The sequence below is a fragment of the Chenopodium quinoa genome, unplaced genomic scaffold, assembly GCF_001683475.1.
Source record: "Chenopodium quinoa cultivar QQ74 unplaced genomic scaffold, ASM168347v1, whole genome shotgun sequence".
In the NCBI taxonomy this organism is placed as follows: domain Eukaryota; kingdom Viridiplantae; phylum Streptophyta; class Magnoliopsida; order Caryophyllales; family Amaranthaceae; genus Chenopodium; species Chenopodium quinoa.
In genome coordinates this window covers 1,387,959-1,404,633 of record NW_018743697.1, presented here as the reverse complement: position 1 = coordinate 1,404,633, position 16,675 = coordinate 1,387,959, and the positions used below count along the sequence as shown (strand labels likewise).

Genomic DNA, 16,675 nt, shown 5'->3' with positions numbered 1-16,675 from the left:
AATATAGACTAAATAAATTATACTTGCAGATTACTAGAGCAATCCGGCCACATATCCAAATTCAACTGACAAGTAAAAGAAAATATCTGCAAAACCTACAAATGATCTATGAATTGCTACCATTATCGAGAAATAACAAAGGAAAACCACCGTTATTCTTAAAGTCTTTAAGAAGGAGTTTGATGGCATAAATAACCTAGAGAATGGGAGTACACAAAGTGAATGTTATGGGTTTATGTAGTCGACTCCATTTATGAAATTAAGACTCTAATTGATTGATTGATAGATATGCAATGTTTTTTTTTTCTTTTTTTTTATGGTGAAAAAACTCTTTTTTGTTGTGTTACTATAAGCCTGAGAATCCAAGGGAAATGTCTTTTAATCTATGAACATAACTAGTGCATGTTTGGTACAAAAAATATGAAAAGTGGTTGATAGTGTCAATTAAAAGTCATTTTTAAAAAAAATTAATTACTGAAAAGTAACACTTAAAGTTTTGAACTTTGACCTATTTATTTGCAATGGTGCCAAAAAAATGGGGATAGAGCCATAAAGGGGGTATTTTTTTTATTTTTTGTTTACAAAGCCATATAGGCTGGTGATGAGAATCAATTCCAAGATATCTTGAAACCGGTTAAGATATCTATTATTTATAACAATCCTGTAAGCTTGTTACTTGTCATTTTGGCCGTGGTTGGTAAAAGAGCCACAAGGGTGGGGATGAAAATCGATTCCAGAATTTCTTAGAACCAAGAGGAAAACTTTAACCACTCGAGTTATACCTCACTTTCATGATATTCGATTATTCGCTAGCTCTTTTCATATTTTCAACCTTTATCATGTACATAGATTTGTAGAGCAGGAAATACAGTAGTCCATCTTATAGCAAGATGGGATATTCATAATTGTTCAGAGCTTATTTTTATTGACATTATTCAACAAGGTGGTTTACCCTAGGCGGAATTTGATTTGAATTAAAATCCCTCCTAATGTTTTCCCCAAAAAAAAACATTACTCTGTATTATATTTTAAATTTTAAAAAAAATTCCAGGCTGTAATAAAAATGGTTTCATATTAAAGCAAGCGTCATGTTGGACCTACAAAAACGAGGTTAATTTTGACCAAAAACAAAATAACCCAGTTAAATCTGCTTGAGTATTATCTAGAACTTCCTCCTCATTGGCTTGATCCCAAGGGGAAAATTTCGAACCAACTAACCAACCCAACGTAATAAAAGTATGTAATATCCACGAGTCCAACTTAAAAATAGTAGATCTAAATCCAACGGCTCACCTTTCTCCGACCAAATCGAAAAACACAAAACCCCTAAAACACCCCAAGTCAGAATTTTCTCGAATCCAAATTTTTCGCCCATTAAAAACGAGAAACCAAAAAAAAAAACACAAAAAACACAAAAAAGCGGGAAACCCTTCAAATGACAGATGGAAGTAGATAAGAGGGTTTAGGATTTACGAACGAACCAGAACCTTCTCGAAATGATCTTTTAGTCTTATATAAAAAAAATTCCCCTTTTCATGTCTTTCATTCTCATTCAAATTTTTTCACAGCTTACAAAAAAAAAAAAAAAATCCTACGCTCTCAAAACCCCCCCCCCCCAAAAAAAAGGAAAAGCTTCTCTATTTGTTTGAGTTTTGCTAGGGTCACAGAAATGTCGTCTGGAAAGGGTGAAGGTCCGGCGATCGGAATCGATCTCGGCACGACATACTCGTGTGTTGGAGTATGGCAGCACGATCGTGTTGAGATCATTGCGAATGATCAAGGAAATCGAACGACGCCGTCTTATGTTGCTTTTACTGATACTGAGCGTTTGATTGGGGATGCTGCTAAGAATCAGGTCGCCATGAATCCTACTAACACTGTTTTCGGTATGTTTTCTTTTCCTCTCTGTTATTTGATGATTTATTTTTTATGATCATGCATGTAATTACTCGCTTTTATGTTAGGGTTATTGTTGTGTATGTTATTTTGTGTTGATTATATGGTTAAACATGATTTTTAGGAGTTGATTTAGTTTATATAAATGTTTGGTAGATTGTTTGATGATTATGCTTATGGATCATGGCACTTTATGTTTCTGTTGAGAATTTGAATACGAGTTTGTGAATTTATGTTATTTTTTGATACATTTGTTTAGATTATTCGGAATTCTGTATTTTAATAATTCAATCAATGTATAATGAGGCTTAGATCGGTGTTATCAGTCGCATAAGATTTAGGGTTTTGTGCAAATTGCAGTTTGTTTGATTTTTATTGAAATTATGTGTTGATTAATTGGTTAATTTACTTAATTATGATCAGTATGAGTTAGCTAAGTGCAAGAGAACAATGTTTGAAAATTGTTGGTGGTTTTATTTCTGGATCCTGACAATCTATGTTTTTGTATAGAATTTGACTACGAGTTAGTGAATGTTTTATTATTTTATTTAACAGAGTATTATCAGGTATCATGAATCACAGTTTTGATTGGTGCTAATAATTAGATGATGTTTAGGGTTTTTGTGTGAATTGCATTTGATCCAAATATGTTAATAATTAATTTATTTAACTGAATATTATATTCAGATCATACAAAGTAATTTATTTGAAATGTCAGACAATTACTAGAACTCTTCTTGTTTTTGTAGCTTTAATTAATATATTATGAATTTTAGATATACTTTATATTGCATGTGTTTGTGTAATCCATTTTTGTTCTGCCTGTGCTTGTATATATTCTGGAGGGTAAATTTCTGATAAAATATTTGTAATTTTGATCGTTTTAGATGCTAAGCGATTGATTGGAAGGAGATTTAGTGATCCATCAGTGCAAGCTGATATGAAGTTATGGCCATTCAAGGTAATTGCTGGCCCAGCTGACAAGCCCATGATTGTTGTCAATCACAAGGGTGAGGAGAAGCAATTCTCTGCTGAAGAAATTTCATCTATGGTCCTAACAAAAATGAAGGAAATCGCCGAAGCGTTCCTTGGTACTTCCATTAAGAATGCCGTGGTCACAGTCCCGGCTTACTTTAATGACTCCCAACGTCAAGCCACCAAGGATGCTGGTGTGATCTCTGGGCTCAATGTCATGCGTATCATTAACGAGCCGACTGCTGCTGCCATTGCATATGGTCTTGACAAGAAGGCTAGCAGTAGTGGGGAAAAGAATGTGTTGATCTTTGATCTTGGAGGTGGTACTTTTGATGTGTCATTGTTGACTATTGAAGAAGGGATTTTTGAGGTTAAGGCAACTGCTGGTGACACTCACCTTGGTGGTGAGGATTTTGATAACAGGATGGTGAATCACTTTGTGCAAGAGTTTAAGAGGAAGCACAAGAAGGATATTAGTGGTAACCCGAGGTCTTTGAGAAGGTTGAGGACAGCTTGTGAAAGGGCGAAGAGGACTTTGTCATCAACTGCTCAGACCACCATTGAGATCGATTCTCTTTACGAGGGAGTTGATTTCTACACCACCATTACTCGTGCTCGTTTTGAGGAGTTGAACATGGATCTGTTCAGGAAGTGTATGGAGCCAGTTGAGAAGTGTTTGAGGGATGCCAAGATGGATAAGACTAAGGTAGATGATGTTGTGCTTGTTGGTGGTTCTACTAGGATTCCAAAGGTTCAACAGTTGCTCCAGGATTTCTTCAACGGGAAGGAGCTCTGCAAGAGCATTAACCCTGATGAAGCTGTTGCTTATGGTGCAGCTGTTCAGGCTGCAATTTTGAGCGGTGAAGGTAATGAGAAAGTGCAGGACTTGTTGTTGCTTGATGTTACTCCTCTGTCTCTTGGGTTGGAGACTGCTGGTGGTGTTATGACAGTGCTCATCCCAAGAAACACTACAATCCCCACAAAGAAGGAACAGGTGTTTTCGACATACTCAGACAACCAACCGGGTGTGTTGATTCAGGTCTTTGAAGGAGAGAGAACCAGAACTCGGGATAACAACCTATTGGGCAAGTTTGAGCTCACTGGCATTCCTCCTGCACCAAGAGGTGTGCCTCAGATCAATGTCTGTTTCGACATTGATGCCAATGGTATTCTTAATGTCTCTGCCGAGGACAAGACTACTGGCCAGAAGAACAAGATCACAATTACAAATGACAAAGGTAGACTGTCCAAGGAAGAGATAGAGAGAATGGTGCAAGAGGCCGAGAAATACAAGTCAGAAGATGAAGAGCACAAGAAGAAGGTTGAAGCCAAGAATGCCCTTGAGAACTATGCTTACAACATGCGTAACACTATCAAGGATGACAAGATAGCTTCTAAGTTGCCAGAAGCTGACAAAAAGAAGATTGAGGATGCTATTGAACAGTCCATCCAGTGGTTGGATGGAAATCAGCTTGCAGAGGCAGATGAGTTTGAAGACAAGATGAAGGAGCTTGAGGGTATTTGCAACCCAATCATTGCAAAAATGTACCAAGGCGGTGCTGGCCCTGATATGGGCGGTGCAAGCATGGATGAAGATGGTCCTGCTGCTGCTGGTGCAAGCGGTCCTGGTCCTAAGATTGAGGAGGTTGACTAAGTTGTTGCTGTTTTGATAAATACCTGAGCATTTGCCTTTATTCTGATATCGCTTTTATATTGCTTGTAGTGTTAGTACCTTAGTAGTATAAGATTTGGGGAAACTTGTTTTCGAATATAATCAATCTATGTATTAGTATTTAGTCATGATTTGAGTCTAGATTGTGGACTACTTTGGCAGTTGATTATTGTGTTCTGCCTGTTAGTTCTATCAACAATTATACTAGTATCTAAGACCCTTAATAAAATTTCATTTCTGCCCTTGGTATATGAAATTACATCTCTACCCCTGCTCCAATTAAATTTGTTGCATGTTTTTCTCTCTTCTTCCCCTTTCCTCTGTCAGGTTTTAATGAGCTTTCTTCTCCTTTTGATCATTTTCCCATCCTCTTTTCCCTAATTTACGAACGGCGGTGGCAATGGGGCTTGCTATGTGGAAGTGGAACTTGAGTTGCTGCGAGAGTATGCTGGGTTTTTATGATAGGGTGATTGGGTTGAATGCATGAATTTGGATTATGATGTTTGAAAATTGATTTTCTTTCATTATGAATTTTTCTGGTCTTGAGTTTAAGGCTATCCTCTTTGTTCCGAAGAGGGCTCCTTTTGATCTCTTGACACTCAGAAGATGCCTAACAACATTTAGCTCTATGCCTGGGTTATATACTCTTAATGAATTACTAACAGTCTAACGAGAATCATGTATTTAATTATACTATACTCTTACTGAATTATCAGATTACATTAACAAAACAATTATTGATGAGTAGTATTATCAAGTCATGGTTTATTTTTGATGAGTTTATTGTGTAATTGTTTGTCTGATTTTCGATTTTATTTTTAAATATATACAGTATTATTATGGTTTTAATAATGTTGTTTACATTGGATCTTAATGGTTTTTTTATTTTCTTATTAGGAAATTTTTAGTGCGTAATTTTAGAGTCTGTTGTTTTATATAATTTGTGGTGGTTTGTTGTAGTTTAAAATTTTAAACTTAGTTAAACAGTTTCTGATTTGATTCCATATTTTTACAATTTTGATTTCTTATTATTGCAGTGGGACTACAACAATCTGAGGTCTTTTTATTTAAGGAGTAAAAAATCACATCCCTTTTCTTTTCTTGTTTTATGGTACTTATAATTAATGTTGATGTTGCTCTACTGCCACAGTCACCTTGTCATCGGTGGTGGCGGGGATGGTGACCCATCTTCTCCGGTGTATAATTTCATCTTGTGAATTAAAATGACTGCAATTGATGATTTTACAGCAGAGCTTGTAGTATGTGTTAATGTAATTTGTTTTTGAAGGCTGGTTTTGATACTTTATACTATTCTTGATGCTGATTTGAATTTTTATGTGAAAATGTCTGCTTTGGAGATCTACAATGAGACCGTAGTTGATCTTTTGAATCATAGTTCTGGTATACTTAGACTTTTGGATGATCATGAGGTACTTGTGCCACATACTCCATATCTGATATGTTTTGGATTTCTTTCTTGCACGGTTGCATTTGTATAATATAGCAATTTCTCTGTTGCTTGAAGAAGTTGTAATAAATAGTCAGCATTTGAAGCGTATAATTGGCGTCTGTAAAGGTAGCTTTCTTGAAATTCCATCTCTGGATAATCCTCAAAGAATGTGTACTTGAACAATTATATACTAGGAATTTAATTGGAGAAATTAAGCACTATTTCGTTTAATTAATGATAATATGTGAGCCACCCTCTGATTTATTGTTTTTGTTGGATGCATCATGATGCAGTTTATGCTATTTTTCCTTGAAGTATTATAATAAATATAAAAATTTGGTTGTTAGCTTCCAAGGCTTAAACAGTTCTTAGAACTTAGAGCAGCTTCTTAGTATAATAAAGGATCTGCTGGGTAAAAGAGTAATATTCTGGGTTACTTGTTTTTGTTACTTGTCCTGCAGCAAAATCAATATCATTGATTACATTTCGTATCCACATTCCTTACCTATTTCTGTAATAGTATCTATTTATATATGTAATTTGGGTGTTTTATGTTAACAGGTAAACTACGACGCTTTTCGGTACATTCAGTACATACTGCAAACTAAACCTGTTCTCATCAAGGTTGGGCCAACACTAGCCCTCTCAAGAAACAATGTCCTTCAATGGCAACTGAAAGGTCTGGAATTGGAACGCGAATCTGAAACTGCAGCCACACCAACCAGCTTGAAGCAAGCAATGGTGGAAGAACTTAAGGAACTCGTACACAACTCTGAAGAAAAAAAATCCTCGGAAAACAAAGAACTTGCTGTGCTCTATGCTGAAGGACCTTCTGAGCCTGCTGATCTAACAGGTCCAGCTAGGAAAAAACTTCAGACAGCTCTTTTCTCTGAGCCAAAGCCTACAACAACCAAGCACTATCTTTGTCTGCAGCACCAAAGCGGGATGATCCTGTAAGTGAGGCACCTGCCACTACCTATAAGCACTTCTACAAAGGTGCAGTTATTGTAGCTCAGTCCCTAATGATGCATTTCAGTTATCCTAAATAAAACATCCTGCAACACTAGCACCAGTGATTCATTTGCAGTGGATCCTCCCAGCAATGGTTGAAGTCTACAACTACTTTTGTAAATTACAGTTAAATCAGTAGTGCAGTTGGCCAGTTTCTTTTGTAGTGGTTTTAAAAGGGCATACATTAGTATGCGTTGTTTAAAATTTCCCGGCTATCTGACTTAACCTAAATCAATTCAGTAACTCAGTTTAGCTCAGCTCCAATCAGTTCAGTTTAGTTTCTAATTTTGTTCTCTCATAAACAATTCATTTCAACTCTATTCAGTTCAATTCAGTTTAGCTCCAATCAGCTCAGTTCGGCAAATCAGAACATGTCCTAACTGTGCTTAGCAGTTTATCTAAGCTTTTATGTATAAATATTTATTATTAATATATGCCTATTACTGTTGCTTTAAGCTTAGTGCATGCTTTTGACTTGCAATGATTCTTTTCAATTACAGTTACTTTGGATGTTAAAAATACACTTGCAGCTCTGAAATTGCAAAACACAGATTGTTACAATTATCAAAGAACTCCTACATTTGCTTATTTTCAACATTTCTTTTAAATACAACTCCTATATCAGCATGAGTGCATGAATTTTTGAAATTGAGCATAGTCCAATTCTGAAACATTATAACCTAGCCACCTAGGTTACTAATTCACATTAAGCACCCCAAAGACTATAATTTAAAAATCTTTCATGTAGCCTCATTCATCATGTGTATACATTAATTACCGATGTAACGATCGTAAAACACAATTTTTATTTCCCGTCTAATTTCATAAATCCTTTACATTTTCATTATGCAATAAATCTCATAAAAAATTGTCGAATATTTTCAATTTTGCCTGGATTTTTTATAAAACGATTAATACTTCTAAACTGTAAGAAACTACAGTTTGAAGGTATTATGATGCAGCCAATTTGTCCTTTACAAACAGTCAAGGTGTGGTGACATTTGCTTTGTACAATTGTATAGATGTTTATCCTGCAATTGATCTCATATAAATTTGTCAGGAATAATTTTAATTTTGCCTAGAATTTTCCCATAAATTTACATCATATGAAAAGCTTAAAGCTAAACCATAAGAACTAAGAAGCAACTTTTGAAGCTGAGTATTATGCTGCCAATCTGACGTTTAGGAACATCAAGGTGTAGCAATATTCCTTTTGTACAATTATACAGATTTTCATCGTGCATATAATCTCAAATAGTGAATTAAAAAAAAAAAAAAATTCCCAATTAAATTTTTGAGGAATATTCTCAATTTTCCTGGTTTTATTATAAATTTACAGTATAGAAACATCTTAAAACTTCTTCAATATAAGAAACAACATTTGAAGGTGTGTACAATGCAGCCAATTAGACCTTTAGCAGCATCAAGAAGATGCAGCGAAAGCAAGTATATGAGTATATATCTGCTCCGTTTAACATTTTCTGAGTAGTTAAATAATACTACGAAGTACATTATAGTGATGACTAAATCTATACAATGAATCAGAATAAACAAAATGAAAAATTCGTGATAAATATTTAAAAATCCACAGCCAATACTAACAATCAGATAGAATGGCAGCTGCCAGAAGATCATTGGAAACTATGACTTGTCATTAATATTTGAATATAATCGTACAGATTAATGAATCATGACAAAGAAGCCACTGAGGTGAAAAAATTATCTACAGAATGTGAAAAAATTTAATATTTCTATACATGTTTGAATCAATGCATGTCATCTGCATAACATTAGGGGCATGAAGTCCGTCCGGCTTGACGCACAGATGGGTTATCAGCTTAACGCTGCTTGGTAGAATGGCGCCCAAAAGTAGCAAAGACAGCTGAAGATCCTGCTGGTCAACAGTATTTAATGAGTTAGCTGCACAATATATGGTAACATTGTGAGGCATATACAATGGATCTGCAGAAATTGCAAATTTAGCTGCAAGAGTATAAAAGAGTTGGGAGAGTTGCCAAAAAATAATCTGCAATACTGATCCATTATTCAGAAAGATAATACAACTATACAATTTCCAGGTTCTACAAGAAAACACTTCAACCAGAAGTTGCACTGTTTAGCTATGTCTCGTACACAGTTCCCACACTCATTTGTTTGTGTACTGCAAGAACCCTCCACAACATAACCAATCCAATGACTGCTAAATCATAAAATCCATCAAATAGAAGAAAAAATAAAACATGGACAATGCAGTAAGATCTTACCATTAATCTCTGAACTTGACTTTGAAGGACGGGAGCAAACCCAAAACTCAAAGTTATTCAAATGCAAAAGAACAAAATCAGACCTATGATTTTTGTCAGACGGCAAAAAATCATGAACTACATGTGGGACTTTCTAATTCCTATATATATGGAGCCTAGGAATACCAAGAGAATAATAACGTCAAGTATTTGTGCTGCCCTTACTTTAGTCCAAATAAGCCTCTGTCAAGACAACAAGAGATCATTCCCACCAAGATGGGAGCGAAGGCAAATTGGAACCTCATGTTCTTCACGACTTACACGAGGCTTAGGCACAGATATTTCGAGAACTGTTCCAGAATTATCAAAATAAGCTTCCAACTTTGCATCATCAGGAATTCTAGAAGGAAGAGGAATTTCCCTTTTGAAGTCACCAGGGGGGCAGTGCTCAGGAGAAGGATCTGTAAGCTTAAACGTTCTGTCATTCCTATGAATATAGGGCTTGCACGCTGTGCTCGTAGATGTGACCTTGACCACGCCATGAGATACTGCATTCCACCAAGAAACTTTGACCTTTTGAAGATCTGTGAACGGCAGACTAATGACAATCATGTACCCATCATCATCCTCGTAGATAGATTTTGCACAGGTAACTGGCCCATAGACATTTCTCATAACCCCAGTGAATTCAGGGGCCCACATGGGTTCAACTGGATGCACCTCTACTGCATCTTGCGTTCCATCAGAAGAATGTGTATTGGCTGGCAAACAAGAGTCTTCATCATTTCCGTGAGCAGGGACATCCTTCCTCTTCTTACTTGTTGCAGCAGAGAGATCAAATACATCATTTACATGGTTAGATGGCTGTGTGGACAGGTTCAAACCAGAGCCATTGAGCAATTTCTTTGAGTGACCATTGGCAGAGCTCTTCAAGGCTGGAAGTAACCTCTCTAGTTCAAATTCTGTGCTAGGGAGGTTCCTCCATGAAGCAAACTCACTAGCTTCTTCTGGAAGAGAAAAGCTGAGGTCCCTTCCTGTGAGTTCCATCCACCTCCTCTGCTCTTCCTCATCAACAGCACTAAGATTTGGTTGTCGAACAATTTCAATTCCGTGAAGGCATTGTGGGTTAGAGAGTCCTCGGTAATGTTTCCTTTGCATTTTGTGAGACCGAACAAAACCCTTTTCAACACTAAAAGGGAACGGCCTTTCCCCTTGCCGCGAATGCCCATTCATGTAGCTTCTCAATTGCATCTTCCCCAATGCATTCTCTGACCTCTCCTTAAAAACCCACATATACATATTTTCCATATCATGTTGTACCAAGAAAGACTCCAGTTGAAGATCAGACTTCTCAAACCCCGAAACCCCATTACCATCCCTCACAATCTTGCTCTTCGATTTCTCATTCAATGAAGGCTTAAAGTAGAAGCTAAAAAAGAACCAAGCTCCCCACACACTATCAAGCCTCTTAGCACACTTTCGATTTCCATTCCCATTCCCATTCCCATTCCCATTCCCGTTCCCATTCTTAGGAACTGCCACATGAGTCTCCGATTCATAAACCTGTGTCCCTAACCCAACCTCTAACATATCACAAGCCTCCTGATTCCAAGTCTGAGGAGGCGGAGGACTACGCTCCGCCGATAAGGGTAGATTAATATCAGGTGGACCAGGACGAGACAATATTACATGCCTACTAATCTCTCTCTCCTTTTCCTCATGAGATTTCGAACTCGAATCCATTGACAACAATGTTGATGGGTGATGATTCTCCATTGACAAGCTCGCTAACAAATCTTCCCCCATATCATCCACACCCCCAACAATCTATATTCAAGGGTCTTAAGAATTTTTTCAAACAAATCCCCAAGTCAATTCAAGCTAATCACTACATAAAATCACACATATTCACCTCCAATTCTTAATATTTAGCATACTACACTATCTATATCTATACATCAATCTCATATCTAATTGCACAAAAATTGAATTTAACAATCAAATAATCACTTTCAGCAGATAAACAAGAAATTCAATAAATTTCTCAACCTAAAATACCAACTAGAAGAATTGGTCAAAACCTAACCCTAGTAGAAATATGTAATTAGCTGATAATATTGACTCGACCCAAAATATATTTAAAAAAAAAAAAAAAAGTGACCGACCAAAAAAAAAGGAAATTTAAATCAAGGGTAATAGTAATATAAATCAGGAAAGAGAAAAATCAAGAAAGTACCTTATAAGATTACAAGAATAAAAAGTATGAATTTTCCTTTTTTTTTTTTTTGGGTCAGCAAAAATTGAGATCTTCAACAAGAAAATTCACAGCTCCAAAAATGAGGAGAGAGAAAGAGACGGAGGAAGGAGGGAGGGAGAAACCGGGAGAGGCAACAACAGGGGCGAGCTTTCCTCTCTTCTCGTAGTAAATAGACGATTTTGTCCTTTCTACTAGTACTCCGTATTAAATTAAGTGGCATTAATTTACACTGTTTAATTAGACGTTGATGGATTTTAACGGTGAAATTTTACCGTTTGGAGTTTGTTGATCTTGAAGGAATGACGGTGACAATATAAGATGACGGACGTTATTGTTAAGGGTAATGGGTGGATTTGGTTGGCTCTAGACTTACTCGATGGGCTAGGGCCACAAATTTTATTTTAGTTGGAAAGTGGTATGTGGGCCATAGTTTGAGATTATGTGGTTTAATATGAAAATATAGTCCAGCCCAAGCCCAACTTAGTTTTTTTTAAAGCCACACTTTTTGATGCATGGTTAGGGAGCAAGAGTGAAGACCAAAGAAATCATATCTTTACTTGTACTGTATTATTTTAATGTGTGATTATTATGTCTGTTTCAGCTCATGAAATATTATTTTAGTTTGTCACCAACCACTAGTTAAGCAAGATTCAAGAGAGAAAATCAGACGATAAAGTTTTGTAATATTTGATTCTAACAAATTTCAATTAAACTTAATTCACTCAATGGAGTTCCGCACATTTCAAGTGTTTAAATCGAATTCTAAGAAACTCTGTAAGTTTAGCATATATTATAGTTATACCTCGAGATAGAAGACTAGAGGAATTGACTAGTTCTCTAGCTTCCTGGCGTGAGGTCAAGAGACAAATTTTACGAAGCTCATTCTACGATAAATTTCCCTAAAAAGCCCCTCTCCGGGCCTTCTCCTCACCGTAAAAAATAATTACAAAAAATTTATAATTGTATTAATTTTTACAAAATGTAAATTTAATTTTGTACTCCGTATCACCTTTGAAAGAAATTAAAAGTCTATATGTACGCTCCTCAAGAATATGATCCTAAATTGTTAAAAAAAAACACATTTATTCATCTACATACTTAACAGTTAACACTCTTTCAAGAGTATCCCTCTGATACTTGAAAACCAAGATCAAATTCTATCTCTCAAGCCATATTTTATTCAAAATTAAAAATTGCCAAATTTCATATATTTGGTATATTGAAGTTTGAAAATCACAAATTAGACAAGAATGCCAACCGATTTTACAAGACCAAAAGTCATAAACTGAAAAGCTTTTTTTTTTTTTTTTTTTTTACTACATTAGAAATTTCCAAAATTTATATACATAGCAAAACTTGGAAAACAAACCTAAATAACAAATATGGGTGGCAATAATATTTTTTATGGATGAGAAAGACTTGATTAGGCCTCAACTCTTACCTTTTTTTATTATTATTTTTTTTAAATTATATATTAGCAGGCCAAATACTTTAGAGTAGATGGAAGAAAAAGAGAATATTTACATCCAAATACCCCTCATTTAGCATGATTATTCAAACCTCACACTTCTAGAAATTTGAGATAATAACCTTAATAATTGAACATCTAAATTTTGAGGATGGCAATAACAAATTAACAATGCCCATGCACTTTAATTTATATTCTATTTTTGTACACTTTACTTGATTTTTGTTTTTGTACATCATTCTTCAAAATAGGAAATTTCCTACAACACTATATTTACCTATAAAAAAAACCCTTGGGATTTGTAGTCAAATTATGTTAGCATCAGATTAGGTATGTAACAAACATTTGCTCGCTCCTCTTTCATTCTGACAATTATGGACAAGAGTACAAGACAAATGAGGTTCCTTATCATTTCTCAACAGGGAAAGTCACACAAAAAAATTCAGAGAAGCAAAAATTTAGGGGGGAAAGAAAGTAAAAAAGCAAGATATTAGTATACTTACACAATTTCCAATTAGGTAAAGCCTGAAAATAGTGGTTGCTTTTGCTTATACAATTAGGATTTTAATTTTGCTTGAATTGGTTGCATATATTTGTCACTTTTACATGTTTTCACTCATTTTTATCGTCCACAACAAAATCTTGCAGTTCTTTCTTCGTCTTTTTAATCTCACCTATTATTGGTTGGTTCCTTAAGAAGAGCCCCTAGTGAATTGGGAACATGCATAATATGATTTTAAGTGTTTCAATGTCTTTTGACCATTCATCTTCATTCTCTATTTCCTGATTATATATGCTTAAAAGTCCACTTGGTTACTACATGTCTATATATCTACGGATCTACCCCTTCCATGTCTTACAAACGAAGTACTTCAATTCCTATTCGTGTAATATAAGCATGAAGGTACATTTTGTATTGTATGTATAAATAAGTATAATTGACTCATTGCATGTTACTACAGATTTTATATTTGTCGTGACAAATTAATAATGGGTAATCTAATAACTGGTGTAGCAAACTAACAATTATGTCCACATTTAAATCACGAGTGCAATAAGCGTTAATGAATTGAATTGGGTAAGGCATGTTTTTCCCAAACTAAAGTGTATGCCATGCAAGGATACAGACTGCAGTATGTATCTCCCTTTCAGAAGGTATCTTTGCAATTCGTCAAAAGGAAAAGTTTTTTGTGCTCGGTAGATAGCAAAGCTAGCTAGGTGTAGGTAGCTTCATTTTCCAAAGGCTGAGCAGATTGGACAACCCCTAAAGTGCCTAATCTCATCCATATCCACTACGGGGTAAGCATATGTAGTGACTAATGAGTGTTGTGACAATAAATAATTAAAAATGGTGAGTCTCTTGTTTTGTCAAGCTGTCTTTTCTTTTGTTTTCTTTTCAATACTTTTGTTATTATGGAGATTATTTGGTTTAGGAAAATACATCAAGGAGCATTTAGCATGTGGGAATTACATAAGTTCTTTCTTCCAATATATTTTTCTTATAAAATCATTAGTAGTTGTTGATGATTCCCTAAAAAAAATGTGATACATATGATGAAATTATACAGAATAGGTCATTCACATCATACATTCATACATACTTAATTAAGCTTGCACATTGTTTTTGTTTTTGGTGTTGAGAAAATTAATTAATTTTTATATAATTAAATCGTAGTAGCACAATTTCCTTTGGTGTTAAGGTCTCAAAAGATTTTTTTTACGGTATTAGTTTTGCTTAAAGTGAATAGATGATAATAATTAACAATACATTGATATATATTACTCCCGTAGAAATTACACACACATATATATACAAATATACAATACAATAGTCGTGCTTAATATTGTTAGTATATAGAGGCTCACAAATTATTCAAGCAACTACAAATATATAACCCTTATATAAAAAGAATGAAAATTGTATACAAGTCTTGTGGTCTGATTTGTTACCTCTTTTATTTTGTGTTACATGATAATAACTATGTATCCACTACAAAATTAAGAATACCATAGAGTAATTGAATAAACCATCAACATAACAATTATACAAATCATCACTTAAATAACTAAGGCATATATACAATATGATGCAAAGATATAGAGTCCGTAATCATTTGCATACCACAAAGGTAAAGAATAACAATAATTATAAGCTTTGTTTAAAATCATTCATCAAGGAAATTGTTAACACTAACCAAACATTGATTGTCGACCATATATTCTAGCTACCCTTGCTTTAAAATTAAACCAATTCCCTTACACAAATATTACAAGCCTTCCTATGATGATGTATACCAATTCAATACCATTATACCAATAATCCATGTTACACCCCAATTAAAATCAATAAAATGACATTGTTATAATCAATTAGATTATCAAGCACTCTCACTAGAAGCATTACCACTAGAAAAGAAATCAATGAAATGAGGATGTTGTTGATGATCTCCAAAATCATTGATATTTGTATCAGATGATGAGCTTGTAGCACAAGAATTCCCAGCTGAATTATTATTATTATTATTATTATTATTATTATTATTATTATTATTATTATTATTATTATTATTTCCACTTAATTTGTGCTCCAATATTCCAGTAGGATGCACTGGGAAAAGATTCAGTGTTCTCATTCCCATGCAATTTCCTTGATAATCATATTGATTATGATGATGTTCAATTGATTTTGAGTTTGTATTATCATTCATCATCGCAGCACAATATCCGCTTAGTGTTGAACCTTGTGGGACCCCTACACCCTTGTTACTAACACGTGTCGTAGTGTGATTTGTTGCGTTGCTGATGCTAGGTTTTGATGATACCTTCTTCATGTCTTGGTGATCATTATCAGGTGTTGCAGGTGCACTGTAGTGATGTTGTGGAGGACTATAAAACCCAAGGTTGGCTTGTGGCATATGGTGGTAATATGGGCTGCACATAACTGTCAAGTACAAGTGCACAATGTCATCAATATTTCAATAATAGTCCGTACTTTGCTATAACATCTTACATGATAACGGGAAATTCCCTGTTTCTCATGGTGAGAAACGAAATTTGTTTCTTATGGGGGCATTTTCGTGAATAAATCAACAACTTTTTCATTATTGTGGACTCCACAGTTAAATATAGTTGTTGATTTATTTACGAAAATGCCATGTGAGAAACAAAATCATGAGAAATTGGACCCTCCGTGATATCACACGACTATATTTTACGAGCTGAGGTTGATTAACTTTGACATTTCAAACATGTGAAAAAACAAAACATACTAGATTATTATATGGTGTAATTATGTTCTTTAACAAAACCTTCTCCTTTCTTATAGTACTCATAAGTCATAACTAATTTCTCGCCTACATGATCCGTATGTAAGTCAAATTTTAAAGTTATTGAAAATTAAAATTCTTTTTTCTTGTACATTAAGTTTAAACTTTTACTCATCATTCAAATTATTAGAAATGTCTATAATTAACATTTATTTTGATAAACAATGATGTTTATCTATGCATTAATTAACTTGTTAGTTTTTTTAGTTTTTCACAATTTCTTTTTGGTTGTCACAAAATCATCTTCCCACTTTCAACTCTTTTTCTTTCACATTCTTTCTCGAAAAAGTACCAATCAAAAGCAAGTGAGAGAAAGAAAGAAACTCTACAATTTTGATTTTGATTTCCTTGCTTAGCTCAGTACTTGCGACAATTTC

At 34.6% G+C, this 16,675-nt stretch overlaps 2 protein-coding genes across 5 annotated transcripts; one reads left to right on the top strand and one right to left on the bottom strand.

Moving 5' to 3' along the window:
* The first annotated feature begins 1,463 nt into the window (after positions 1-1,463).
* Positions 1,464-4,810, top strand: LOC110684083 (probable mediator of RNA polymerase II transcription subunit 37c). Its single transcript, XM_021860483.1, has 2 exons — positions 1,464-1,886; positions 2,784-4,810. The coding sequence occupies exons 1-2, from the start codon at positions 1,670-1,672 to the stop codon at positions 4,523-4,525; spliced, it is 1,959 nt and encodes a 652-aa protein (XP_021716175.1). The 5' UTR covers positions 1,464-1,669; the 3' UTR covers positions 4,526-4,810.
* Positions 4,811-8,490: 3,680 nt separating this feature from the next.
* Positions 8,491-12,157, bottom strand: LOC110684082. 4 transcript variants are annotated; one of them, XR_002503734.1, is made up of 2 exons: positions 11,484-12,157; positions 8,491-8,924 (listed from the first exon to the last, which is right to left on the bottom strand). XR_002503734.1 is itself a non-coding variant. In XM_021860482.1 (2 exons), the coding sequence occupies exon 1, from the start codon at positions 11,051-11,053 to the stop codon at positions 9,494-9,496; it is 1,560 nt and encodes a 519-aa protein (XP_021716174.1). In that variant the 5' UTR covers positions 11,054-11,477; the 3' UTR covers positions 8,616-8,895; positions 9,473-9,493. The 4 variants fall into 4 exon arrangements, 1 of the variants encoding a protein (XP_021716174.1); XR_002503736.1 differs by having other exon boundaries at positions 8,491-8,898; XR_002503735.1 differs by having other exon boundaries at positions 8,491-8,895.
* Positions 12,158-16,675: the final 4,518 nt, after the last annotated feature.